The sequence below is a fragment of the Pichia kudriavzevii genome, chromosome 3, assembly GCF_003054445.1.
Source record: "Pichia kudriavzevii chromosome 3, complete sequence".
In the NCBI taxonomy this organism is placed as follows: Eukaryota; Fungi; Ascomycota; class Pichiomycetes; order Pichiales; family Pichiaceae; genus Pichia; species Pichia kudriavzevii.
In genome coordinates, this window is record NC_042508.1 from 669,571 (window position 1) to 695,843 (window position 26,273).

The window sequence follows — 26,273 nt, forward strand, 5'->3', positions numbered from 1 at the left end:
GGGTATTGTATAGACGTTAAACTTCTATAAAAGAGAATATGTTATAGATTAGCTCTATCTGGTGGAGAGATTTCATGAATGTGTACAGTGCTACTATCTAATCCTTCAATGTTTGCCACACTGAGTGGCGTGATAAAAATTGTTTGCCTTTTAGGGTTTTCTGCAACTTTGTTCAAAATTAATTTTAAGGCAATTCTACGATTAACATTATCCATGAAGACATCAAACTCATCTAAGCCTCTTATTCTAGAATGCATTGGTCCCCAGATGGCAAATAAAAAGGCAATCTGGCTGTATGATTTTTCACCACCAGAAAAAGACTCGACAGGACGAAGAGGTCCTGTTTCTTTAGTTGCAACTTTTAGAGTTAAAGTCCCTTTTTTAATATTAAATTCAATTTTGCCTCTAAAACGCCTTATCTTGAGAGCTTGAACGAAAACAGACTCGACTTCCTGAAACGTCAAATATGTGGTTTGAAGCAAGTTGTTTAACCTATCTTCCAATGCTTTGTGAAGTTGATTATGTAGTATAACTGTGTCTTCAAACTTCTTATGTATTTCTTTCAACTCAGAATTTGCCTTAATAAGATTGAGTTCAGCTTGTTCTTTAGTAATACCTTGCCTATTCTCAATTTCGGCTAAATATTCGGTAATACTTTTGATTTCAGCATCAATTGATTCGATTGTAGTTCTTTTGTCCAACTGTGCCTCATCAAATGAACAAAACTTAGAAGCCTGTTCATGTAAAGTTTCCAACTCTTGTTTAGTATACTCCAAAAATTCATCCAACTTTTTTATATCATCAGAAAGCCTTATGTTGTCAGAAATGTGATGCTTGATAGCTTGCTTTTTGAATCCGATCAAAGAAGAGTGTGACTTTTGTTGTTTTATTTTTTCTGTATATGCGCTTTTAGCGTTTTTATATTCTGCACTAATTGACTTGTATAAGTCGATTTGGATATCGACATTTTTTTCGGCTTCATTCAACTGTGCTTGCAATGGTTCTAATTTTTGCACACTCAAAGCCACATTTGAAACCATAATGTCCTTTTCTTCTTCAAGCGACTCTAGCTTAGATGTACCCACTTCTAAGTTTTCTAGTTTTGCTTCCACTTTTTTGATAGCCTGATTTATTTCCGCAGTCTGTGTACGACACTCATTTAGTTTGGACTGCATAGCAGTGATCTCTGAAGACTTGGATTGTTTTGCCAGATGTAGCTCCTTTTCTTTTTCCGTTCTTGCTTTCAGTTGTTCATCTAAGTCTCTTTGAAGAATTCCCGCAATAGAATCGCCCTCGATACGTAACCTTGCAGGTGATCTTTGAGAGAGATTAAAAGGATCAGTTTGCAAGCTATTGTTTCTTTTGTAAATTCGGATGACGTTATTATCAACCAAACAAAAAATCGATGAGATTAGACCTTGACTATCAGTTTCCAACTCCCTCTGCGCTTCAATTCTGTTCGGAACCAAGAGAGTAGCATTTAGTTTCATGGTGTCCACTAACATGCACCTGATACTTTCATCCTCAATTTTTAGAACATCAAGAATTGATGGGTATTTAGATTTTGGGGTCGTATGTGAATAATCAAATACTTCACGTTGCCTAATAGCAATCTCACTTTGAATGTTGAAAAATCGAAATCTATTTCTCAATACAGCCACATCTGAATGGTTGCTAGCAACAAACATTGTGAGTTGACGTTGTATAATATTTTCTAATAAATGCCCCCATTTTGCATAATCTTTTTTGACTTCGATATGCATTCCTAGAGGACCAACTATTTCATTTTTGAACCTTTGGGAACGCAAATCTATCATTAATCTATTCATATTGCTGTCAAATGCATTTTCCGGTCTGTTTGAACTTTCTTGTTGCTTGGCACTTCTGACTTTGTTTTCAAGGTTTCGAATTTCCCCATTTAAACTCCCAAGTTCCTGCTTAGCTCTATTATCTAGCTCTTTCAGATCATTACGGAGAATATCTATGGATGAGCTCAGCTCAAATTTTTGACTACTCAGCTCGCCTAAACGTTTTTCTTTTTCCGTCTTGAATCTCTTCAATTTGTCAATATTGTCATCATTTGAATCCTCAGCTCTCTTTCTCTCGGCAGCAATCATTTTTTCGAGCTTCAGGATCTTTCTGTTATCATCGTCAATTTGAGATTTAATGTGTGTTATCTGACTATGAATTTTTTTCACTTCACTTTGGTGAGCTGTAACGATACCCTGTGTTGACTGTTTTTCGAGAGACAAATCTTCTACTTTCCGTCTACTCTCTTCAATTTCCCCAGTTTCAAGTAATTGTAACTCACTTTCCATCTGTGCTATTTCACTTTTCTCAACATCAATTTTCTTCAGATTGTCTGCTATTTCATCTTCTTTATTCTGTTTAACACGCAGAGCCTGCCTACTTGCCTTCTCTTGCTTCTTGTACTCGACCCATATTTTCTTACCAAATAAAGTTTCTCTCTTTCTGGAGAATTCTTCAGAATCTTTGAATGAAGACCACACCTTTTTGGCCTTTTTGAATTTGTCCTTCAGCTCCTCATATACTGCTTGGTTTCGTTCTAGAGTAAATTTAATTTCATTTGCATTTCGTTCAATATGTTTTATATTGCCAAAAGATTCTTTCAGTCTAGTACCTTCCATAAAACTGTTGAACTTATCCTTATCACTGGAGTGTGCAAGAAATGTTTTTGCCTCAGTTTGAGTTAGAATAGTCATTGGATTAGCAATTGTAATCCCAAAATACTCCAAGATTTTGTCCACGGTTTTTTTGGTAGTTGAGATGGTTTTGTTTCTCGAATTCTTAATAGCCAGGGAATGTGGTCTATCTGCTCTGAGAGTTCTTTCAATGATGATTTTGTCACCGAATTCTTCAGGCATATAAGCCTCAGGACCTTGATTTTTTATGGTGACGATTGCACGTGCGGTGTTTTTACCATGCATAATCAGACATTTCAAAGAATTGCCTCGATCTGTATCTGTGGCTTTTGCACCAAGAGCAACTGAAATACCAGTTAGCACCGCCGATTTACCCGATCCATTTCTACCGATAATAAAATTAGTCTGTGGACCAAAATTCAATGAAAAAGCATGGTGACACATAAAATTGAATAGTTCAAGTCTTTCTATTACCCCTGCCTCCGAAGGACTTTCATCATCAGGTACGCTTGTGTTTGGCATCTGCGTCATTTTCTCGATCGTTCTTTTACGCCGTTTTTTGTTCCATTTATCATCAACCTGAGTCATTGCATCTTCCACATTCAATTGTGATTCTTTGATCCTCTCAAAACCAGATTCGGCAAGATTAAATGATTCATCAGGATGACTGCCTAGTCGCCCTTTTTTGCTAGGTGGTGTGGCATTAGGTGTGAATTCTGTGTCGGTTTCAGCAAAATTTGTATCAGTCTCATGTCGACTGGTGTCGTCAAGATAATCATCCGATCTCGATCTTTTCATCGACAAGATGTACTTTGATTTTAATTTTTGGATATCCTGAAGATTCTAAAGGTCAAAGATGGTGCCTTTCAGGGAATTTGAAACTTATTTATTAAAGGAAAATGGTTCTAAGACCACATGTGGGTTTAAGAGACGCGTCATTTGAAAAATTCGAATTGTACAAAAGAAGATAATCTTCGAACTTCATGAAAAGAAGCGAAGGTTAATTTTGAAATCACGAACTGAGTCAGAATAACGAGACTACAACCTATTTAACAAATCTCTGCTGACTGAATCTTAACAGGCACAAGGAACACGCCGTGAAGATATTTGCCTACAAAGAGATATCTGATGGCAAATTCTAATTTAGCACGAAGAGCAAAGGTTGTTGCTCAGGGCCTTGTGGATTTGGCTTCTTTGGACCAAAAATGGTTAGCTCGTTGGAGAGCAAGATGTAATAACAAGTTTATCAATCCACGTCGGCTAATAAATGAAGACAAAAAGGATTTGAAAAAAATGTATTCATTAACGATGTTTCCCTATCCCTCCGGTAGCTTACACATGGGCCATTTAAGAGTTTATTCCATCAGTGACACGTTGGCAAGATATTACAGAATGAAAGGTTATGATTTGATCCATCCAATGGGTTGGGATGCCTTTGGTTTGCCCGCTGAAAATGCTGCTGTTGAGAGAGGTGTGAATCCAGAGGTTTGGACTAAGTCAAACATCCAAAAAATGAAAGCTCAGATGGAGTTAATGTTGACCGATTTTGATTGGAGTAGGGAGGTGTCTACTTGTGATCCGGAGTATTACAAGCATACTCAAAAGATATTTTTAGAATTTTTGAAACATGGTCTTGCTTACCGTAAAAAGGCAGAGATAAATTGGGATCCTATTGACAAAACTGTTCTAGCCAACGAACAGGTTGACTCTGAGGGTAGGTCTTGGAGATCAGGTGCAGTTGTAGAAAAGAAATTACTAGAACAATGGTTCTTGGGGATAACCAAATATGCAGGCGCTCTTAATAAAGATTTGGAACTGTTAGAAGATTGGCCTAGTAAAGTTAAAGCCATGCAACGGAATTGGATTGGAGAGTCGAAAGGTGCAGAGATTAAATTTCAAGTATGTAAGGATGCTAAGTCCCACTTGGAAGGACACCTACCTGTCGATATCCTTGACATTTTTACAACTAGAGCAGAAACTATCTTTAGCGTTCAGTATTTAGCTCTCTCCTTCTCTCACCCTATTACCCAATTTATATCCAAGAATGATCCAAAACTGAGAGAATTTATTGATAGGCTTAACAAAGATGGCGAAGAGTCTGAGAAATCCAAAGAGGGATATCTTTTACCTGATGTTTATGCTACCAATCCACTTGATGCTGGTGTAAAGATCCCTCTTTTTGTTGCCCCATATGTTATAGGCACTTATGGAAGTGGTGCAGTTATGGGATGTCCTGCTCATGATGTGAGAGATTTTGAGTTCTGGATCAATAATATGGGATCTAGCTCCGCCATCATTCACTCGGTCGAGCCAATTAACGAATCCGATTATATTGAAGGTGAACCTTTTGTTTCGAAGGAGGGTAAGATGAATATCAACTCCAGATTTTTAGAGGGTATGACTACAAGTGATGCTAGAATACAGGTAGTTAAAGAGTTGAAGCTAATTCAAATGGGATACTTTAAAACAAACTACAGAATTAGAGATTGGTTAATTTCCAGGCAGCGTTATTGGGGCGCACCAATTCCTGTCATTCATTGTGATTCGTGTGGCATTGTCCCCGTTCCAGATGAAGATTTACCTGTCAAGCTACCACATGTTGATAAATTATTAGGTAGAGGTGGGTCTCCTTTAGCTCAAATAGAAGACTTTGTTAACTGCGAGTGTCCTAAATGCAAAAAACCTGCCAAGAGAGACACAGACACCATGGATACTTTCATGGACTCTTCTTGGTATATGTTTAGATTCCTCGACTCTAAAAATGAAAGTTTACCTTTTGACGACAAGATTGCATCTAAATATATGCCTGTCGATCAATATATAGGTGGAGTTGAGCATGCTATTCTACATTTATTGTATTCTAGGTTTGTTAGTAAGTTTTTCAATGACATCAAATGGTATGAGAATGATGCTATGAGAGGCGAACCATTCAAGCAATTGATTACTCAAGGTATGGTTCATGGTAAAACTTTCATCAACCCAAAGAACGGAAGGTTCTTGAAACCTGAGGAGTATGAACTCAATGAAAATGGGGATGCGATTATAAAGGAGTCAGGCGAAATCGCAAGTGTTTCCTACGAGAAAATGTCTAAATCTAAATATAACGGGGCTGATCCAGCAGAGTGCATAAACAGACATGGTGCTGATGCCACAAGGGCACATATTCTTTTCCAAGCTCCAATTAACGATATCTTAGATTGGGAAGAAGCAAAAATCATTGGTATTGAGAGATGGCTGAAAAAAGTGCTAAAATTGAGTGTGGATTTGGCAGACAGATCTGAAACTGGAGCTATGTGTGCAATCGATGCTCGCGTGGAGCCGGATACCACAAGCAATATTGAATTACACAATGAAGTCTATGATTTTGAGAGAGGCATTGACTCTGCATTTGGAAAAACACCTTCTTTGAACACTTTAATTGCCTACTACATGAAATACACCAATTCGTTGATTGATGCGATGAAAAAGAACGATGTTACCAACGATTTCTTGCAATATAAATTTTTGAATCTATTGAAGTTCATGGCACCAGTCACTCCGGCTACATGTGAGGAAGCATTTGAACTATTCAATTATAGGAACACAAGAGGTGATTCGTATCCATTTCTCCTTGAAGCGGAATGGCCTCAAGTTTCTCCGAAAATCGAATCACATGTTAACTATAACGTCATGATTGACGGAAAAATGAGGTTTGTTCATCGAGCACACGAAAATTTCTCTAATGCTTCTACGGATGAGTGTATTTCCCAATTAGTCACCACCTCCGACGGAGAAAAGTATCTTTCCAATGTGGAGGTAAAAAAGGTCATTCTCAAAAAAGACACAATCGTGATCATGACCAACCAGCCGAAAAAGCAACGGAAAAAGAAGGGCCCACAAAACACTACCGAGAAATAACACTGAGCGTTCAGTGGTTGTAAAGTATGTAAATAGCTAAGGTGTGTGATGTAAACTTGTATATAATAGAGCGGTGAATGGAATTGCCATTTTTCTCAACCGACAAAAATTTTTACCGCTTCCGGCAAAACTTAACAATCTCTGCTTTTCCAATTATCTATATAAACCCGTGAAATCAGTTTGTTAACTAGTTATATGGTCTCTCTTAGGAACTGTTCATTGAGGTGCTTAATATAGAATACTGCCATGGTACTAGAGAGAAGTTTGGTGAAGATTCATATATTCCAACAGAGATTACAGTTTATATCAAGCTTGCTTACCAGTCCAAAGTTTTACCGAGCCTTGAACAATGTATTCAGTGATCCTTCTAAATTGGATAGAACGTTGGGGACATTATGCTATCTTGCACTATTTGTGAGTGCTATCTTGAAGAAGTATCCTAAGTTTAGGCGTAAAATACAAGAAGTTGTTGTTTACCTGGAAAGACTGACAGCCGTGTTTTACAATAGTACCATACAGAGGTTTAAGTTAAAGCATGGGCTCTTTGAAATTTCCGAGAATGATCTTAGCCCTACATTGAAAGATGATGAAATTCCACCAAAAATCGCCAATATAGCTGCAACTCTTGGTGACTTTTCATCATATATTTCGGATATTCGAATATTCAATCGTGGGTTTTCCATTCCTGGTTGCATAGCTGATATGTTGGAGGCCTCCTCATTGCTAAAATGTGGAAATGTATATGACTTCATTTCAACTTGGTGCATATCTCTCTATCAACCAGCCGAGACGATTGCATTCTTATTTGATCATAATTGGTTATTGCGTGACAGGCAAGGGAACAATTGCTTGTGGTGGTATGCTGTTTCTACTCGCTTATGGTTTGTGTGGGTGGTGGCGGAGTTAGGAAAGGTATCCCTAGCTATTCTCAGAAAGAGGGGTAGGCACATTCCCAAGAGTCAATTTATTGAATTTATTGAACATTTGGCTACGTTGCCGTTATGCGTTCATTGGAGCTTGGAAGATGGATGGTTAAGTCCGTTGAGTGTTGGTTTTTTTGGAACACTAGCCGGGGGCTTAACAACCATTGATATGTGGAAAGACATATGCAGAGATCTAGGGAAAAAAGACTTAAGAAATCAATTATAATATATTAAAGTATAGTATAAAATTAATTGTTTGTTAAAAAGACATCATTGTCCTTTGTTATTCTTCTTTTCCTCTTTTACTTTGAATTGTCCTCTCAGGAATTGTAAACGAGGGAGAATCTTAGACTTACAGATTTTGTCCATTTTCAAAGACTTAATATACCTCATGCCTCTTGCTGAAAGAAGATACTTCGGATCAAGCGGGTTCGATGCCGGATTGTGAGGTTGTTCATCATTAGGCCGACGGCCGTCACATAGTAGTTGGGTTAAAATTTCCCAAATTTGCAGCTCAAAATCATAGTCATCTTTAAGGTTTATGTTTTCAAACTCAAGAAAATACCTGCCCTTATTGGTAATGAAGTTGTCTGCAATTTCATCTGGATAATACTTTGGATGATTCATATGAATGAACATATAATCAGGACATTTTTCTGTGGTAATATGTCTGTCATGAATGTATCTCTCAATTTTATCCATTGGATTACACTGGCCCAGTCCACCAGACGTAAAAGCGCCATCATAGTCGAAAGAGCCAACAAAATTAACACCGTACTGAACTTGATAAACAGGCTGATTCAATGCAAATGCGGCAGTTATATAGGTATCCTTATCCCCCTCACCAGCACCACCCTGTGTGATCAAAGGATAAAAATAATCAAGACCATACATATTCATATATAATGCCAATAGCATCGTATTTGCATGTGTTTTCTTATTGATTAGCATCATTCCAGATTCAGTAGATGGATTAGGAATAGCTCCAGGTAATTGATGTAGATCATAAAGTGCATTTTGAGGAGGCTCTCCCAATTTAATACCAAACAATTCATATATGAATGGATTTGTAGTTCTCACCCAACAGTCTGGCCAAAGAACAAGTTGAAATTCTTTGTATGTATCCCAATTAAATAGTCCATCTGGAGCCTGAGTTACAACGTTATCAGCATCCAACAATAAGATATCTTCAAATTTAGATGCCAAGATAGCCATTGACTTATGTTGAAATCTATTATGCCTAAAATAGCTTTTAACCTCAGACAACGGTAAATCCTCGTAACCCAAAACACATCTGGCATTCAAGTCAGTTAATATTTCAGAACAAAAAGTTTCATCGTAATCCCGCTTGACTGGGATGTAGACTTCTACTGGTAAATTAGACCCAACTTTCCTTAGTTGGTGTATATTCAAAAGTGCAAGCCATGAAAATTTGCCCCCACCGACCATGACAATTCCTTTCCCCTTAATTTCTCCATCGTGGAAGCTTCCATAAATTGGCAACTTGCGTTTTCCTAACAACCCCATATACTTGTGATAAGATTCCTTCAGTTTAGATTTAGCGTGCTCACTAACCTTTAACAAGCTACTTAGATATTCAATGGTAAACTTTTCATTGTCATCTTGGAATCTTTGAATCTTTGGATTTTCCTTCTTATATTGGACCAAGGGCCTTGTCTGTGGTTTACTCTTGGCTAAAGATTCAAAAATGGTTGCATAGTCTCCAAATTTCACAGTATCTATTTTGAGACTGTCGGCATTCAAAAACCAACTGCTGATATCAAACAAAGTAGATGAACCGTCCATTGAGTTATGATATGAATTCACAGTGCAGAGTATTATTACAATGCAACAGGTAATGAATGCCACCAAGACTGTTTTCACTCGCTTGTTGATATGAAGCTTGCAAAAGAGTCTCTTTAACCTCATCCCTAATCTTGTAGTGAAGAGCATGCTGTGTGTCTATGAGTTTGCAGTGTGCCTAACCTTGAGTCCTCCGTCTCTATGTAATTCCTCGTCTGATCAAAATCTTATCCCAAAATAGAAAAACCTCGTAGTGGTGATCCAGAGTTTTTTTACCTTGTACTCTAGACTCTTCATGCTGCATTGTGAGCCCGAGCACATATCCTCAAAAGTGCCGTACAAATTTTATGTCACTATAACATTATAATAAAAAAAAAAGATCTTCTCTTACTTTTAATGAAAGTATATGGTATATAGTGAAATATAAAAAAGGAAAGTAAGTAAAAGTATTGATTCTCTTGGAATAAAGTCAAGCTATTGTACACTTTTGCTTATAGAAACTGTCTGTTATTGTATCCCTGAGTCAAATTTTCTTGTACCCCGGTAGTATGCTCATTCTCGTAACGATTGTCAAACGGGTTGTGGTTATCCCATGTTTCTTGCTTGGTAATACGTTCCATATCATAATCGTCGTTACCAGAGCCTGAAGCAGAACCAGCTTCATTTCCTTGGCCCATTAAGTATTCGGCTTGGTTACCATAGTTCTTGACATTGAGGTCCGCCATCAACAGTGGGAACATCAGACCGTACCAAAAAACTAACACCCATTCCATGATTGCGGAATAACCCCACCAAATAGAATGTCTACCCCCGGAGTTACCCTTACCCATAAAAGCACCATATGTTACTACAAAGACAATTGCAATAGCAATCCAAATGACTTTGATGATAATCATATTTCTGTAAAACTTGACGCCATAATGTTTGTAGTATATGATGTAGGTAAGCATATGTGCACAAAGGTAGGAAAACACGAAAATGACAAACAACACAACAAACACAGAGTGTGGTCTTGAATATTGCCAATTATCTTTCAAACAGGAAGCCATGAGGATACATAATGAAGCAATAATAGAAAGAGCAATAGCCAATGCATGAACTGCAGTTAGGAACCAGTGAAAAATCGGAGGGAAATACTTGCGTTCTGGTGTTCTTAGGTAGTAATCTTCGATAACCGCCCAAACAAAGAAAATGCCCATGAAAAGAGATCCGCAAATGAATATTGGCTGTAGATTGGTTGCACCAATATTAGATAAATAGACAATATAATGTGGCATCTCTGTGTGGTCGGTGTCCAAGATTGGTCTTCCCTGTACGAACCAGCAGATCATCAATGAGATCAACATGGCATACCAGAAAAACACTGCAAGAAAAGGAAGTATCCATGCCTTTCCTGGGGAAACATTTGGTAAATTAAGTGCACCTATCTTCATGGCCTCTTATTAGTAAAGTTTCACAATGAAAGTTGTTGGTAGAAAGACAAATAAAAAAACCAATGTTGTGGCTAAAGATGACAGGAAGACATCACTAAAGATAGAAGTGGGAATACGTAGTTAGCTTGAGAAAAACGCAAAAAATTATTGGAATCCGAGGCTGATTTTTCATTTTATGCGACTCCAAATACTATTATTATTAATCGAGTTGTTTAATGCAATTGAGCTAAACGGTTTTCTCCCCCTTCCTGAATAGCCAGGAATCGAAAACAAGTCTAATCACTATGCTAGCAAGATCTTACAAACTTTTGACAGTCAGGAGTACCTACCGTGCTATTTCAAGAACTTTTGCTTCTCATTCAGGCTCTGGATTCACTTCTTATGATACAAACAAAAAGACAGAAACCAACAGATTGGAGAAGTCCCTCTCAAAGTTTTGGGAAAAAGTGGACGTTGCTCCAGCTTCAGGCAAACCAGGTTACGCAGTTACATTAGATAAGAAATCGGTTAAGACTCCGCTTGGATTTGAGTTGAACGTTCCCGAGAACAAGAAATCTCTAGCTTATTTGTTGGCCAATGAGTGGAGATCATTACCAAGTTTACAAGTCAAGCCACACCTTCTACCACTAACATCCATAACAGCAAGATGTATTGATTTGCACGAAGCGCAGAAAACAGAAGATGAAGAAATCAAGGCTAAGGTTGGTGATTTATCTACTATCAAAACGTTGCTCTTAAGATATTTAGATACTGATACCATGTTGGTTTTTTCACCAAAAGAAGACTGTGATGGATTACTAAGAGATGAACAAGAGAAATGTTATAGACCAATCATTGCAGACATGGAACAATTTTTTGCAAAGTTCAGTGAAGATGGCAAGCCACTAAAATTCACCTTTCTGGATTGTGAAAAATCTGGATTTGCAAGTAATTTCCAAACTGAGGAAACCAAGAAGGCGGTAAATAAATACCTTAACTCGCTGTCTACCTGGGACCTTGTTTGTTTGGAGAATGCGACTCTTGTCTCCAAATCGTTTCTTGCGGGTGTCGCAATCTTGAGAAACGCAGATTACAACGATAAATTCATTATTGATATTGAAGAGTTATCGAGATTAGTCAATTTAGAAACCGTCATACAAACTTCTATCTGGGGTGAGGTTGAAGATACCCATGATGTCAATAGGGTTGATATCAAGAGAAACCTGTCTTGTGCTTCGATCGTTGCCTTCAGTTCAAAGGATTAATCTTATTCAAGTATATTCTATAAAGGTTCATGTACATATTTGTTTTTAAAATATCTATTTATTTATCCTAAAACAAAAACACATTCATTGAATTGTTGGAGGTCTTTTAGATCATCAAAGGTGACAATATAGTCATCAACTGAAATCTCGAGTTCACTGAGTTTATTGAATTTTGCAGCTTGTGTTTTCAAATCAATAGCCCCAAATTCAAACCCAGTAAAATCGAGATCGATTTCTCCGGAACGGTTGGTGATGGTCATAACGCAACGATTTAAATCAATCAGTTTACCGTTTCTTATCTGATTTAAGTTACCGACACCAGTCCATGACATTTCCTTGGTTTCATTTTGTGTAATATCCGAATTTCCAGTTTTATCAGATTCTGTATTTGAAATTCTTGTTATTTTACTCAACTCAGATTCCACAGAAAAAGATTCAACAATGCCTATTTCTGGATGAGATATTACCTTTGAAAGTAAATCCAAATCTCTTCTATTTGATGGTCTGATTAAGATTGTATGTTTCCAGCCATCATGATCCTTCGAGGTTAAATGGATATCTATTGCATGTACCGCACATTTTGTAAACTCATTTAGTTGTAAAAGCAATGGAGACCTCATTTTAACCTCTAGATAGTGTGATTCATCTTGCTCATGCAAACGTATCCTTACATCCTCAGGTTTTGTCCACGACATTGAATTCCACACACCGACATTCGCATTGGGTAATTCTCTTGTTTGGGGATTCGATAAAAAGTCAGGTATTGAAGATTTACGTACTATTTGAGGATGTGCTGTTTTCGATAGATTAGGTTCTTGTTTTTGTTTCTTGAACAAACTAGAGAACGAGCTGAAAATGTTTTTCTTCTTTATCTTTTGCTCCTTTGTAACAGCGGAGGGTTTGTATTTGGAAAAATCAATCTTCTTGGTAACCGGCATTTCTAAAACAGGCTCCGTAGTATCGGATATAATTGATTCGGCATCATTGTCTTCGTCGTCCGAATCTTCATCATTGGCAATGGATGTCAGGAACGATTTTGAAAGTTCTGTTTCTCTGTCCATCTGCGGGCGATCTTGTATGTATTGTACAGGATGTAGCGATGTAGCTATAGCGGTTGAAGAGCTCGCAAACTTGAGTTTGTAGAGTGGTATATTGGAAGTGTTGAGTTCTAATGGTTCAGTGGATTCCACTGACGAAGTCCTTGAATGTGCTGGTGACTGTGACTGAGGCGTCTTGATTTCTGCATCCTGGAACCCAAGTCCAAATGAAGGGGTAGAATATTGATAACTGTCAGTCTTAGAGGGGAAGTAGTCGATTAGTATATCAGCCAGTGATGGGTCTCCCCTTATAGAGAAGCAAAGTTGGATATCCGAATGGATGGTATGATGAAAGAGTAGTTTATCCTTATCGATCAAGGTGAATTCGTTTCTTCTCAATGGGGCAAACAGTAAACTCTTACCTAGAGTATCCCTTTCAACCATACAGAATTTCTCACTTGCAATGTAAACTTCCATGTTCATAAAGCTAAGAGACGTCTGTTCGAGGTTATTCACGTAGTGGACGTCTGCTATGATAGCGGCACCAGAAAATATCGAAGAAGATACGTCCACACATATTGGCTTCAACTGGACTATATCTTTAGCATGAATTATGTTGACATGAAGTTCGCATTTCTCACGTTCATTTGCATCTAAATTGTTAGATTCTTGTAAAGTTTTTGATAACTTGTAAGTTATAATCTCTAAATCCGAAATCAGTTCTGGTGTATAATGTTGAGGCGTTGATTGAGCAACAAGCAACTTCAAAGAAGTGGTGAAGTTGAGCAAATGTTTTATTCTCACTAAAGGTCTTCTCCTTATCTTAATTTCCGACTTGCATTGGTTCAGGTCTAGTTTGTAGTACTCCAAATACGATTCATAGAAGGTGTTGATGTCCAACGCCCATTTGGCAAACCCCACGAGTAACTCTTCCATAGTGTATGAGAAAATACGGGAGAGCTCAATATGTTTCTCTCTCAAGCTTGTGACAATGTGTAAAAATTGGTTGTTTCTCTGTTTGCGTACGGCCACCATTTCATTGGTAACGTCATCCAGCGAGTCATCGTAGTAGTTATCATAAACAGGATCAAAGGATCGCACAATTGAAGACAGGATCTGTAGTTCGTCCCTGTATTGGGATTCAGAGACCGCATAAGCAGCAACCAATGGGTTTGCTATAGAGACGGTTGAGGTAGGAGCCAAGCTGCATTCGGAGTTAGCAGCTTCTTGGATGGGAAATAGGGTTGTGTGCATGCTATTCGATTCTATATGTGATAGTCAGATTGGTTCTAAGCAAAAGAAGAAGAAGGAAGAGATATAATCAAACAAACAAACAAACAAACTGAGAAACAGTGGAAGAAACCCACCAAATAAAGTACTATACACGAAAAACTGTATATTCCCATACAAGAAAGATGCACCCCTTCCAACTCCGAGAAATCATGCTGGTAGTAGGGTTCCCACACTCCATCTCCTTTGTTCCACTAGGTTAATTTCACCTCAACCTGACGGACAAACAAACAAACAAACAAACAAACAAACAAACAAACAAACACGCAACACGCAACACGCAACGCGGTACGCGCTCAAGCCATTTCCAAGAGCGCGTCCACAGTCTGTTCCGCATTGTCGTTACACGCTGCAAACACCGACGCGACAATCTCCCCCTCTAGATACGGGAACATGCTTCCAATTTCGGCGAGCGTTTGGACCTTCTGGGCATGTTCTTGCGCCTCAAGCACGGACTGCGCCACAGCGTCCGAAATTGCAGAAGATTCTCGTTGGTGTTGAACTTCCTGGTTGTTGTTATTGTTGTTATCATTATCAACTTCATTGTCGTTTGTATGTGTCAACAGCTGTGAGATGGTCTGTCTAACCATCTCGGCACTCTTGGTGAGCACTTGCGACGGAATGTCTCCACGCGTACCCTGGAGTTCTCGTATCCTCTCCCTAGCAAGTGCAACCTGTCTCTCGTATTCTTCCTCCTCCACAGTGAGTTGGTCCCTATTCATCCCAATGATGAAATTACAAGCAATTTGCAATGTGCTCACGTAATAGGATGTCTCTCCAACTAGAAACTCGCTGTTTCTGAACCGCTCGATATACTGGAGGTTCGAATAGAGATGTTTCAGCTTACACTGTATTAAGACGTAAATCAATAGGGGGACGAAGGAATCCGCATTCTCCTCTGATTCTTGCTCTCGAATCATGCCAAAGATTATCTTGCATGCATTCAATATACAGACAATTTTGTCTCTTGGTGACTTAAAGTCATCGATCTTCATTAGCTGCTCACTCGCACGTTCCATGGGCTCCTTCTCAATGTTTAAGCAGAGATCCAAGTTCTTCGGTTCGATCCACTCATATATATGTACATTTAGTAGAAACTTCCGATCCATTACTCTGTCGTGCTTGTTGGTCTCGGTCAACTTCAGGTACGGCATCACTGGAGAAAACACAGAATTGTACACTCGAGTCATGACCAACTTCTCAATTCCCTCCTTTGAATTCTCGATTTCCATGCATTCCCTTAATTTCTCATATAGAAACTCCTCAAACTCATGCACAAGCTTCACCTGTTCCTCAATAGACCACGTACGTTGGTTGAATTGTGAGAGAAAGGATTTTAAGTATTTATGGACTGGCTGACATTTCGCAGATTTGAATTGCACTAAAAATGTCTGGAAATCAAATGCTTGCTGTTTTCTTAAGTTGGATGGCGGATTAGGTATATCTTTGATTGAATTTTTCCTTGATGTACGTCGAATTTCAAGCTCATTTGTTATCTCATCTGCTATTCTAGCATCTTCCACAGATTCAGGAATGTTATCTTGCGGGTTTTGCATAGAATCCTCTTGTGGTACAGGCTCTTCCTCAACAGGTACTTCAGCCTTTTCGTCAATACTTATGCAATCGTCGGACTCTTCTTCTAGAGGTAGTGAGCTTAACTTCTCATAACCTTTTTCCATCTCCATTTCTTCGTTTGACTCACTCTGTCCAGTGTCTCCACGTTTTATTTCCTTCGATGCTAGTCCTACCTTTTCAGTATCAGCAAGACTGTCCTTGTTAGACGATTGCTTGGACTTGGAGATTCTGGTGTCATCTACTTCATTCCCCAATTGCAAAGTTTCTCTACCTTCTATATCATGACTGGATTTGACATCCTCATACAATTCATCTTCAAAATTTGGCCTCTCACTCTTATTAGTCTCAACATTATTAGTTCCCGGTGTCAACAAGTTGAGATTATCGCTGTTACTAGCTTGCTCGATTTTATCCTGCCAACCATTTTCTTGTGAACAACTAGCAGGAGTTCCTGCATTTTGCGTTCCATTGCCATCACTTTTCAAATCCTCTAGTAAAGTTTCCATAACTGTTTCCGCATAATTACGATTACTTTTATTGTCACTGTTTTTATTAGGATCCTCATTTTCTAGCCCTCCTGAAGTTTTAACCTCGGAAATACCGACCGTTGGCTGTACATTCGTGAATGAGGGTAATGTGAACCCCGATTTATTAAACGTATTGTTGAATGACATCCCGTTTTATGTATTGTAATTCATTGATAACATCTCAAAGAAAGGATTGTCAGTTTTCCGTGATTGAGCAAATTAATGCACATTCACTTTTAATTTCGAGATATGGCGAGAAAAAGAACACCACACTTTATACCGATTATTTGTATACAATGTTTAATACATGTTAAGATACGACGTTCTCCTAATCTCGTAGAACTGTAAACACTCATATTGATGAAAAGCAAACTAGTTTGTTATTTATTGTGTTCATTGGTGACGGTATTTGCTGTTGAAGAATTCATACCATCGAGTGAATGGCAGGTTGTTAAAGACGGCCAACATATCCCACCGGGTTTAGAAATACGATTGGACCTTGAAAATATGCAAAGAGAAGCCAGAATACCATTAGAAGGTGAAAAACAGCTATCGAATATCAAAAACCATGAAATAGTGGTCGTTCAACCTGATTCCGATATTACACGTGCAATTGACGCATTAACCCATGGAGACTACAGTTCCATTGACTATTTAGTTGACGAGTCTTCTGATATTGAACATGGTGTCATTATAGCCAAGAATGCTAATAAATTGTTACCATTGCTTGAAATCAAACAGCTTAGTCACGATATTTACAAGATAATTGCGGCCTCTTTAAGAAACAATGTTGATGCGCAGCATGAATTCGGTAATATTGTACATATCCAGAAGTTCATGGACGGCTTACTCGATTTACAGGATGTGAGAAAGGAGAATACCAAGATTAAGTTGAGTGTGTTGGGTGCGCTCGTTGGGAATGGTACCTTTCAATTAAACAACGAGTTGAAGACAAAGCTCTTGGTGCTATACGTGCAAGCCAACGAAGAGGCTTTGAGGCACAAAATTATAAACATACTAAATGATGGGGAAGGTGACGTCAAGAGGAGATTCTGCGAAGTTGCGGAAGAAGCTCTTCCAACTGCTACATTAAATAAGAATACATGGTCTGTCCTCCGAGAGTTAGCTAGGCTTAAGCAGGAAGAGCGGAAGCTTTTCAAAGCTGGTTCTAAATTCTTGGACTGGCTAGACGTAAACATCAATCTATTGCGATCTGAGGCTGACACGGTACCTTTGCGGGAGTTGATAAGATACCGGCACGAGGTGTTTGGCAACCGTTTCGGTTCTAGACGGGACGACTTGGACGAGTTGTAATTATTTTAGGTGATGGACACCTGCAGGTACGCGATGGTTCTGACCAATGGCGTGGGCATGTTCCTGGGCGGAAACAACACTAGCGCGTTACGATTGTGCGTGCCTGCGATTCTGGAACTTGTGTCTCTTGGTTTTTGTCTCCTTTTGTCTCGGCGATTATCCTTTATTAGTAAACACTGAGAGATCCGCACCTATTTCTGACGTGGGATGCACACTGTTTTGATTTGACTTCAGACACAGGTACGGATTCAAACGCAAACACAAATAGAACCACACTCACTCCTGAATCTGCTATATATATCCCTACATACAGATATAGATATTTGAAAGATATATATATATGCATCCAAATCCATCAATAAGAATAAATTGATTCATTTGCTAAACTTCTTAACTCTCTATGCCTAAGAAGTAAGCATGTTTAAAAGTGAGCAATACTACACCGACCTCATAGCCCTTACAGACGATGTCATTGCTACGACAACTGGGAACAATTTAGACTCTCAAATCAACAACACTTTAGCCTCAGATTACCTGATACCTTCAAACACAGCTACTAGTATACTCACAGATAGTGAAACTTCCTTTTTCACCATCTCCGCTGCTCATAATTCAAACTTGTATCCAAGCAATAAATTTACAGGTGGCGCCACTGCTGCCTCATCCCAATCTTCTTCGGTCTCTCCAGTGTCCTCGATTTCATCAACATCTTATGCAGGCGCCCCGGGCTCCAATCCAAAGAAAAACATGCTAGTTTGGGGGGTCTTTGGTTCTGCCTTCCTTTTATCACTTCTATGAAACGATTCAGTTACACTTTTTCAAGAACATCTTTTTGCTTTCCTGTTTTCCTTTTACACCTCATGAATTGCATCAGTGATGCTTATTCCACTCCATAATTGCACTCAACGTGTTGGTCCTTTACCTCTGACACTTATATACTATGTATACACTCATAATCTACATGCTCTATTCAATTTCTTGAACTTAATCTCGATACGTGTATTCAGAACATAGACCCCAAGCTAATTTACACCACTTCTCAAAGTCACGTGCGCGTTTTGAGGGTTTAGAAAGCCCTTGAAAAATTTCAAGCAAGTTTTTGTGTAGTGAAATTTTTGTTTTTCTCTTTTAGCGCAAGTTTTTAATATAAATAGACTTTACTCTCCCCACCTAGAGCCTCCTACTTTGTCTTCAAAGAACTGGTTCGATCTTCATCCGAAAACAATACAATGGCTCCAATTGTATGTACACATTTAGTACAAACACTACAAAGTCTTTAATAGAATGCCTATCCTACTTAGGGTAGTCGTTTATTTTAAAGCCCTGTAACATTAAAACTTGCTTTTGATGTTTACTATGCTACGTGGATCTGATTAGATTCTCTGTAGTAGGTTTAACAAAATAAACGTAATTCATTCTGTAAAAGTCTTTGTAGGTTCAATTTGTCTTGCTGTGGACAATTACTAACTTAACTCTTTTACAGACCAAGAAGACTGAAAAAGCTACCAGAACTTTCGTTGTTGACTGTGCAACCCCAACTGAAAACGGTGTTTTCGACCCAGAATCCTACGTCAAGTACTTAGTCGAACACATTAAGGTTGATGGCCATCTTGGTAACTTAGGTGACTTAATCTCTGTCTCTGCAGAAGGTTCTAAGGTTGTCGTTGTTTCCTCTACCAAGTTCTCCGGTAAGTACTTGAAGTACTTAACTAAGAGATACTTGAAGAAGAACCAAATCAGAGATTGGATCAGATTCATCTCCGTCAAGAAGAACGAATACAAGTTGAACTTCTACTCTACTTCTGTTGATGAAGAAGAAGACGAAGAATAATGGTGATGTTTTAATTTGTTAAAATATTCTATAGACAATCTTTAATTAATATCACAAGTTCATTCTCTTTTCTATTATATCTCTGTATACCTCCTAGTTTTTTTCCTTGCTTTAACAAAAAATCTTCTTAAGAGTAAGATTTTGGCCATAAAATCAATAGTTCGTATTGGCGAATTTAACAAGAGCCTAGTATTATTGACACCGATGCTTTCTTCGCTTCATAGCGGGTGTGTTTTTTTTCCCCATCGTATTATCCGTTGTAGAAGTTCTCTTTCTCGTAAACTTATCATTTTTTTGCATAATTGCTCTGTTTTGACTTGTGCTAATCGTCTAAGGATCGTTAAAACATGTGTGGTAAGTCAGGTACTTCGGATCACATGTTTACGCCATCGCACTTTCCTGCCTCTACAAAGATAAAGGATGTTTCAACAAATGAGAAGCTGCCCATTTCACAAATTCCAAATATAGAAGATGATGCTCTACGCCGAATTTCATCATCTTCGACAACGTCTTCGAGGATGAATATAGATGTTATTCCAAGTAAAGATACAACGGACTTTATCGAATTTGAATATTCGAAACCTAAATATAATCAAACCGAAACAATCAAAGAAATCAGTCATAATTTTAACAACCTCGAACCGAATTCACCTCAAACTAAACATAATGGTGGTGAGTTGAAACCTACTGCGGATCGTGAATTAATACCAACACGTCAGATTAAACCAAAAGAGTTTGACATAGATGATTCTAGTGATGAGGATGATGAATGGAAAGAGATGGAAACACAGTTAAATTATGGTGATATTTATAACCTTAAAGGAGAAAAAATCGAATTTGCACACAGCAAAGATGACATAACTTACGAAAACAGCGTTCAACAGCAGAAGGAACACAAGAAGAAGAAGAAATCCACTTTACAGAAAGTAATGAACTTGGGTAAAAATGAAAAGGAAGAGCAGTTGAAGGAAAAATACCGTCGTGCTCATTTGATGAATTCCGACACTTCAAACCAAGGATATACCAAGATTGATGAAGAGAAACAAGCTAAAAGGTTTGAAGAGATGGATAAAAGGTTTGACTTTTTATTTCAAAATGAAAATAATAATTTAAGAAAATTACATAATGCCTCAAGTGCTGAATTAATTACTACTGATCTATTCAAGGCGACGGATGGATTTGTTAGTAATGACAAGTTTGATGAAATATTCCAACAAGAAGGACATGATGACAATGAATTGAACCCAGAAATGCAAATGATGTCTACTAAATCAATGCTAAATGATTCACAAAAAATCGCATACGCTGCATTAGTTAAGCTAGTTATAGTTCAATTGAACACTTCCTTAGTTAGCATCAGAGGCTCAAACTCAACCAAAATTCTAAAGAAACTGGCGAAATGTCATACTTCTTTTATGAGATGGTCAATAAATATAATGAATGCAATATATAAACATCTTGATATTCAAAACGACCAAGAAATTAATATGATCGAAACTTTAAGTTGTCACGGTGTTGAAAGTTCTGACTTATCTAAAACCTTCAATAAAAATATCCAAATTGAGAACCACTTGAACAAGGAAAACCTTCATATAATAAACTTAAATGGTGCTGAACTTGAATGTGAAAAAAGCCTTGATATTGACATTAAATGGACGCTTATTTGCGATCTTTTTCTGATATTACTTGAAGCATCGGTCTACGATGCAAGATCAAGGACTTTGCTGATCCATTTTGCTGAAGCTATAGGAATTACCGAGGTTGAAATTCTGCAATTTGAGAGAAGAATTACGGACTCTCTCGAGATTGACGAAGCTTTTGAAATTATCAATAATAATCAAACATGGGATGAATCAGATATCTTAAAAGAGCACAAGAGAAAGGCTAAAAATAAAAGAATTGTGAAAATTGCATTAGCCACCGCTGCTGGTGGATTGGTGATAGGTTTGAGTGCAGGTGCCTTGGCTCCAGTAATCGGTGCGGGATTAGCTGCAGGGTTGACAACGATCGGTATATCTGGTACTGGTGGATTTTTGGCTGGTGCTGGTGGTACAGCAATTATCACTACAGCTGGTACAATGACTGGTATGAATGCCGGTAAGACAGCAATGCAACATAGGGTTGGATCTGTTAAAACGTTTGAATTTATACCATTGCATAATAATCGACGCGTCAACTTAATTATTACTGTATCTGGTTGGATGTCTGGTACGATGGATGATATAAGATTACCATTTTCAACTGTTGATCAAGTGATGGGTGATTTGTATTCCTTACTATGGGAACCTGAAATGCTAACAAGTATGGGTCAAACTATCAATATCTTAGCTAACGAGATTTTAACACAAAGTATCCAGCAGATTCTAGGTGCAACTTTGCTTATTACTCTAATGAGTGGCCTACAGTTACCAATGATGTTATCGAAACTTGGATATTTACTTGATAATCCATGGAACAATTCCTTAGATAGAGCTTGGAGAAGCGGTAAAGTTTTGGCAGACACATTGAGAAGAAAAAAATTGGGCATGCGGCCGATTACCCTAGTTGGTTTTAGTCTAGGTGCCAGATTGATTTATAGCTGCTTGTTGGATCTAGCCAAGAGTGGCGATTATGGTATCATTGAAAATGTTTACCTTTTTGGTTCTCCAATTGTAATCCACGAAGACGAAATGGCTCAAGTCAGATCAGTCGTCAGTGGAAGGTTTGTCAATGGATATATGAAACAAGATTGGATTTTAGGATATTTGTTCCGAGCTACTTCCGGTGGATTACGTAGGATTGCTGGATTATCACCAGTCGACGGAGAAAAATTTAATGTTGAAAACATGGATTGCAGTGAACATGTGAAAGGGCATATGCAGTACCGTGAAGCTATGCCCAAATTATTAAGGGATATAGGTTGGGAAGTTTTAGAAGATCAGTTTGTAGAAATTGAACAGCCTAATCCAGAAGAGGAGGAGAGACAGCGGAAGTTATTGAGTGAGATAGAGAAACGGCAACATTCAAAGAAGAAAAAGACGTGGTATAATAAGTTATGGAGGAAAAAAAATAAAGAATGGTGGGAAATGTATGAAGAAGGAGAGAAAGAGAGAGAAAGCAGAAACAAGAAAGACAATGATAATGATGCCACTGCTGACACTAGTAAACCTGAAAGGAAAACTGATGAGAATGAAATCTTTAGTGCTAGTGTCGACTTAGACGCGTTGAAACAAGAAGTATTAAAAATTGAACTAGAAGCTAAAAAGTTAGAAGAAAAAAATACCAAGAAGAATCCGAAAACAGGAAAAGCTAATACTGATCAGAATACTCCAGAACTTAACAGCACTCTCCAACCTCATTCAACACCAAATTCTATTAGCAACCTGGAAGTCGAGGAACCAAATACTATTGAGAAACAACAGGATATAATTCAGCTGACCCAATCACCTGAAAAGCAAGAGAAGTCCGATATTGCAGGTCTAAAACCATTTAAAATTAGAAGCGCTACCCATGTTCATAAAGGTGGTGCTAGTGTTGGTGTAGATGTTGTTGAGGAACTTCATGATGAATACGGAGAATATGATGTCCCAAAAACTGAAGAAAAATTGGAAATTATGTTTGACGACGATATTAAAAATCTTGAAGAAAAAATAAGGCTTCAACAAAAAGATCACCCAGGATATGGTGTTAATACAGGCATAGATTATGGAGACGAAGACGAATTTCCTGAGGATGAAGGGAACATTCAATTTACTATTCAATGAATCATAGACTTATATAAAGTTGTGTTTATTATTACTTACGAGTTGTATTTATAAAAAGATTTCTGCATTAATTTCGACAATAGATAAGGCGAATGGAATTTCAAAATGAGATAATACTTGTGGATGTAAAACACCTAAGTGACCAACCTTGACTGCCTTTTCATCATCCTTTGCTCTATACAGAATAACTGCACCCCTGCCTGGGAAGAACATCTTTTTCTCATCTGAACCTTCAGTCCAGAAACCTCTCTTTCCATTATCTTTTTCTAGCCATGGTACTCTCATGGTCTGCATGATTTTGGTCAACAAACCTTGGATGTTTTCAAAACCGGAATTTTTACCGGCATAAGCTGCACACCAATTTCTTTGATTAACTGCACCACGCTCAGATTCTGGTACTTTGTACACAATATCACCTGATTCAAAGACTTTGATTGGAAGCGCATGGTTTTTATTTTCCTTTATAGTCTTTAAGATACCGGGAACTAAAGATGTACGAACGATTTGATATTCGACAGTCTTAGGGTTTTCTAATTTCACAGCTAACGAATCATCATCATCTAATAGGAACTTGTAGTTTTCGTCATGAGAACAAAGAGTCAACGGTAAAACTTCTAACCAGCCTGCTTGTGCTGAAGCAGTTCTGAGAATATCACCAACTTTATTGACTGGTAATGGATAAGCGGTGGTGGCTTCAGTTTTAGGGTAGGTTTTGACTAAGTTATCGTAACCATATGCAATAGCACAATCCTCCATAACATCGCAGGCATGTAAAACATCAGAACGAGTAATTGGAATTTTGACATCAATCAATTTTTCATTTTCACTGTTTGGAGTTGCAAAAAGGGACATTTTGAGCAAATAATCACAAATTTCTTTCCTTGAAAGTTCCAATGCAAGAACCGAGTTAATGTATTCTGCTTCAACTTGTAACTCTCTCATTTCTAGGTTAGGGCAAATTCTAGTTTCATTGTTATGTTCGGAGATAATTTCAACTGGCTCAATAGTAAATGGAGTTTCACAATAACGAGAGAACATTGCAACTAGGGTATTCACTACAATTTCAACTTTGGTTCTATCAGTACCTGTAACGTCTAGAAAAACATTTTTAGTGTCAAGGGTAATTTTAGACAAATCAGAGTTAATGATTGGAGGTAAGGAGCAAACATTTCTGTTTGCATCTAGAATAACAGGATAAACTGGAGAACCTTCGATGATTGGTAAGTATTTACCGAGATTCTTATCATTTTTGTAAAATTGCATCAACTCTTCACCGTTCATTTCCTTTGTTTGATTCAAAGGTGTAAACTTAATGTCTTTTGGAGGTAGCGCTTCATAGGTGAATGGGCCTTGAATCGTATCTAAATCGTGGGTGCCCATTGCAACTAAAGTTCTACCTCTACATAAGTTAGCATGAAGTTTATCCTGTAATGCAATAAAGGAATCATATGATCTCTGTGTGAACGTGATACCTCTTAATATAGCAGATGCCGCATAAGGTCTGATTTGAGAGGTTGATTCTTTAATTGTCAAAGAAGTTTGAGGTTTTTCCGGTGAAAGAGTATAGTTTGGAATTGGAGACCTACCCAAGTATTGATTCAGAGCTTGTGCAATACCTTCAATACAAAGCATGTCATAACGGTTAGCGCCGATTTCGATTTTAAGTTGTGGTCTTTCATCGGTACCTTTAACATCTTCAGTTGTATCTTCATCTAATTCGATACCAAATTGGAAACAAAGTTCATCGAACTCCTTAGTGGTGTAAGAGCGGCCCAAAAGATCGAACAAGTCTTGTTTATCAACTGCAATAGTAGGCATCGTGTACTATATGGATCTCTTGCTCCTAGAACCCAAATATTTTGATCTCTGAACAAGGTGAAATTTAGGAAAGTGATGAAAACCGTCATCGAAATAGTTCCAAAAAAAAAAAAAAACTTGTTACCCGGCGCACACGAGTCGAATCTAATGGTTCTGCTCTGCATGAGAATAGTATTGCCCTCTCTATTATAAGCTTATAACAAAGGAAGCACAAATTTAGAATGTCCAAAAAGGCAACAAGTGTACCACTGCAAACATCCAAACATGAGTGCAGGTAAGAAAGGGTTTGACAAGTCTATGAAGATGTTGATGGTGGGAGATTCCGGTGTTGGTAAATCGTGTCTCCTACTTAGATTTGTAGATGATAAATTTAACCCATCTTTCATCACAACAATTGGTATTGATTTCAAGATAAAGACCATCGATCTCGACGGTACTAAGGTGAAGCTACAAATCTGGGACACTGCTGGCCAAGAGAGATTCCGTACTATTACTACTGCCTATTACAGAGGTGCCATGGGTATCATTATTGTTTACGATGTCTGTGATCAAAACTCTTATGATCGTGTCGAAACCTGGTACAAAACGGTGCAGCAGCATGCAAAGGAGGATGCCCAGGTTATCGTAGTGGGCAACAAATGTGACGATGAGGAAAGCAGGGCTATCTCTACACAACAGGGAGAGCAGTTGGCAGAATCCTTAGGCGTTCCATTTATTGAAGCCAGTGCAAAGACGGGTCTTAATGTTAGTGATGTTTTCTACACTTTAGCAAGACGCATTCTAGCCGAAAGTAAGGGCCAAGATGAACCTGCAGAGGGTGAATCTTCTATTGATGTGAGTAAAGGTTCCAACACTTCAAACAATTCTGGATGTTGCTAACCAATCTCAATTCTAGTTACTACTACTATGCTAAATAACCCAAACAACCCATATAACCAACTTTATAAGTGACTATTCAATGACTCGATTTTACGCAACAATCTCTACTTGTCAGACATTAGGGCATAAAGTTATGTGTACGTGTATATGGAAATGTATGCAGTATGGTTGTTTCCCAAACGATCAGTGCCCCAGGGACATTCGCAGAGAATAGGAATATACCGCCGTAGAGGACACACTCGCCGAACGAGCTCATCCGAAGAGAGCTCAAGAACAGCTAGGATGCCTACTACTCG

At 38.1% G+C, this 26,273-nt stretch overlaps 13 protein-coding genes across 13 annotated transcripts; 7 read left to right on the forward strand and 6 right to left on the reverse strand.

Annotated features, from left to right (window-relative positions):
* Positions 1-41: 41 nt before the first annotated feature.
* Positions 42-3,461, reverse strand: C5L36_0C03140 (uncharacterized protein; the record flags this gene model as incomplete). Its single annotated transcript, XM_029465991.1, has 1 exon — positions 42-3,461. One exon carries the CDS (start codon positions 3,459-3,461, stop codon positions 42-44), a length of 3,420 nt encoding a protein of 1,139 aa, XP_029321851.1.
* Positions 3,462-3,791: 330 nt separating this feature from the next.
* On the forward strand, positions 3,792-6,560 carry C5L36_0C03150 (uncharacterized protein; the record flags this gene model as incomplete). The annotated part of the gene is made up of 1 exon (XM_029465992.1): positions 3,792-6,560. One exon carries the CDS (start codon positions 3,792-3,794, stop codon positions 6,558-6,560), a length of 2,769 nt encoding a protein of 922 aa, XP_029321852.1.
* Positions 6,561-6,806: 246 nt separating this feature from the next.
* Positions 6,807-7,709, forward strand: C5L36_0C03160 (uncharacterized protein; the record flags this gene model as incomplete). The annotated part of the gene is made up of 1 exon (XM_029465993.1): positions 6,807-7,709. The coding sequence occupies one exon, from the start codon at positions 6,807-6,809 to the stop codon at positions 7,707-7,709; it is 903 nt and encodes a 300-aa protein (XP_029321853.1).
* A 44-nt stretch (positions 7,710-7,753) lies between these two features.
* Positions 7,754-9,436, reverse strand: C5L36_0C03170 (uncharacterized protein; the record flags this gene model as incomplete). Its single annotated transcript, XM_029465994.1, has 1 exon — positions 7,754-9,436. One exon carries the CDS (start codon positions 9,434-9,436, stop codon positions 7,754-7,756), a length of 1,683 nt encoding a protein of 560 aa, XP_029321854.1.
* A 341-nt stretch (positions 9,437-9,777) lies between these two features.
* On the reverse strand, positions 9,778-10,719 carry C5L36_0C03180 (uncharacterized protein; the record flags this gene model as incomplete). Its single annotated transcript, XM_029465995.1, has 1 exon — positions 9,778-10,719. One exon carries the CDS (start codon positions 10,717-10,719, stop codon positions 9,778-9,780), a length of 942 nt encoding a protein of 313 aa, XP_029321855.1.
* A 284-nt stretch (positions 10,720-11,003) lies between these two features.
* Positions 11,004-11,963, forward strand: C5L36_0C03190 (uncharacterized protein; the record flags this gene model as incomplete). Its single annotated transcript, XM_029465996.1, has 1 exon — positions 11,004-11,963. The coding sequence occupies one exon, from the start codon at positions 11,004-11,006 to the stop codon at positions 11,961-11,963; it is 960 nt and encodes a 319-aa protein (XP_029321856.1).
* Positions 11,964-12,025: 62 nt separating this feature from the next.
* On the reverse strand, positions 12,026-14,254 carry C5L36_0C03200 (uncharacterized protein; the record flags this gene model as incomplete). Its single annotated transcript, XM_029465997.1, has 1 exon — positions 12,026-14,254. The coding sequence occupies one exon, from the start codon at positions 14,252-14,254 to the stop codon at positions 12,026-12,028; it is 2,229 nt and encodes a 742-aa protein (XP_029321857.1).
* A 332-nt stretch (positions 14,255-14,586) lies between these two features.
* On the reverse strand, positions 14,587-16,539 carry C5L36_0C03210 (uncharacterized protein; the record flags this gene model as incomplete). Its single annotated transcript, XM_029465998.1, has 1 exon — positions 14,587-16,539. The coding sequence occupies one exon, from the start codon at positions 16,537-16,539 to the stop codon at positions 14,587-14,589; it is 1,953 nt and encodes a 650-aa protein (XP_029321858.1).
* A 213-nt stretch (positions 16,540-16,752) lies between these two features.
* On the forward strand, positions 16,753-17,706 carry C5L36_0C03220 (uncharacterized protein; the record flags this gene model as incomplete). Its single annotated transcript, XM_029465999.1, has 1 exon — positions 16,753-17,706. One exon carries the CDS (start codon positions 16,753-16,755, stop codon positions 17,704-17,706), a length of 954 nt encoding a protein of 317 aa, XP_029321859.1.
* Positions 17,707-18,935: 1,229 nt separating this feature from the next.
* C5L36_0C03230 (uncharacterized protein) lies at positions 18,936-19,537 on the forward strand (the record flags this gene model as incomplete). Its single annotated transcript, XM_029466000.1, has 2 exons — positions 18,936-18,947; positions 19,190-19,537. 2 exons carry the CDS (start codon positions 18,936-18,938, stop codon positions 19,535-19,537), a joined length of 360 nt encoding a protein of 119 aa, XP_029321860.1.
* Positions 19,538-19,884: 347 nt separating this feature from the next.
* On the forward strand, positions 19,885-23,280 carry C5L36_0C03240 (uncharacterized protein; the record flags this gene model as incomplete). The annotated part of the gene is made up of 1 exon (XM_029466001.1): positions 19,885-23,280. One exon carries the CDS (start codon positions 19,885-19,887, stop codon positions 23,278-23,280), a length of 3,396 nt encoding a protein of 1,131 aa, XP_029321861.1.
* Positions 23,281-23,328: 48 nt separating this feature from the next.
* C5L36_0C03250 (uncharacterized protein) lies at positions 23,329-25,098 on the reverse strand (the record flags this gene model as incomplete). Its single annotated transcript, XM_029466002.1, has 1 exon — positions 23,329-25,098. The coding sequence occupies one exon, from the start codon at positions 25,096-25,098 to the stop codon at positions 23,329-23,331; it is 1,770 nt and encodes a 589-aa protein (XP_029321862.1).
* Positions 25,099-25,362: 264 nt separating this feature from the next.
* C5L36_0C03260 (uncharacterized protein) lies at positions 25,363-25,977 on the forward strand (the record flags this gene model as incomplete). Its single annotated transcript, XM_029466003.1, has 1 exon — positions 25,363-25,977. The coding sequence occupies one exon, from the start codon at positions 25,363-25,365 to the stop codon at positions 25,975-25,977; it is 615 nt and encodes a 204-aa protein (XP_029321863.1).
* Positions 25,978-26,273: the final 296 nt, after the last annotated feature.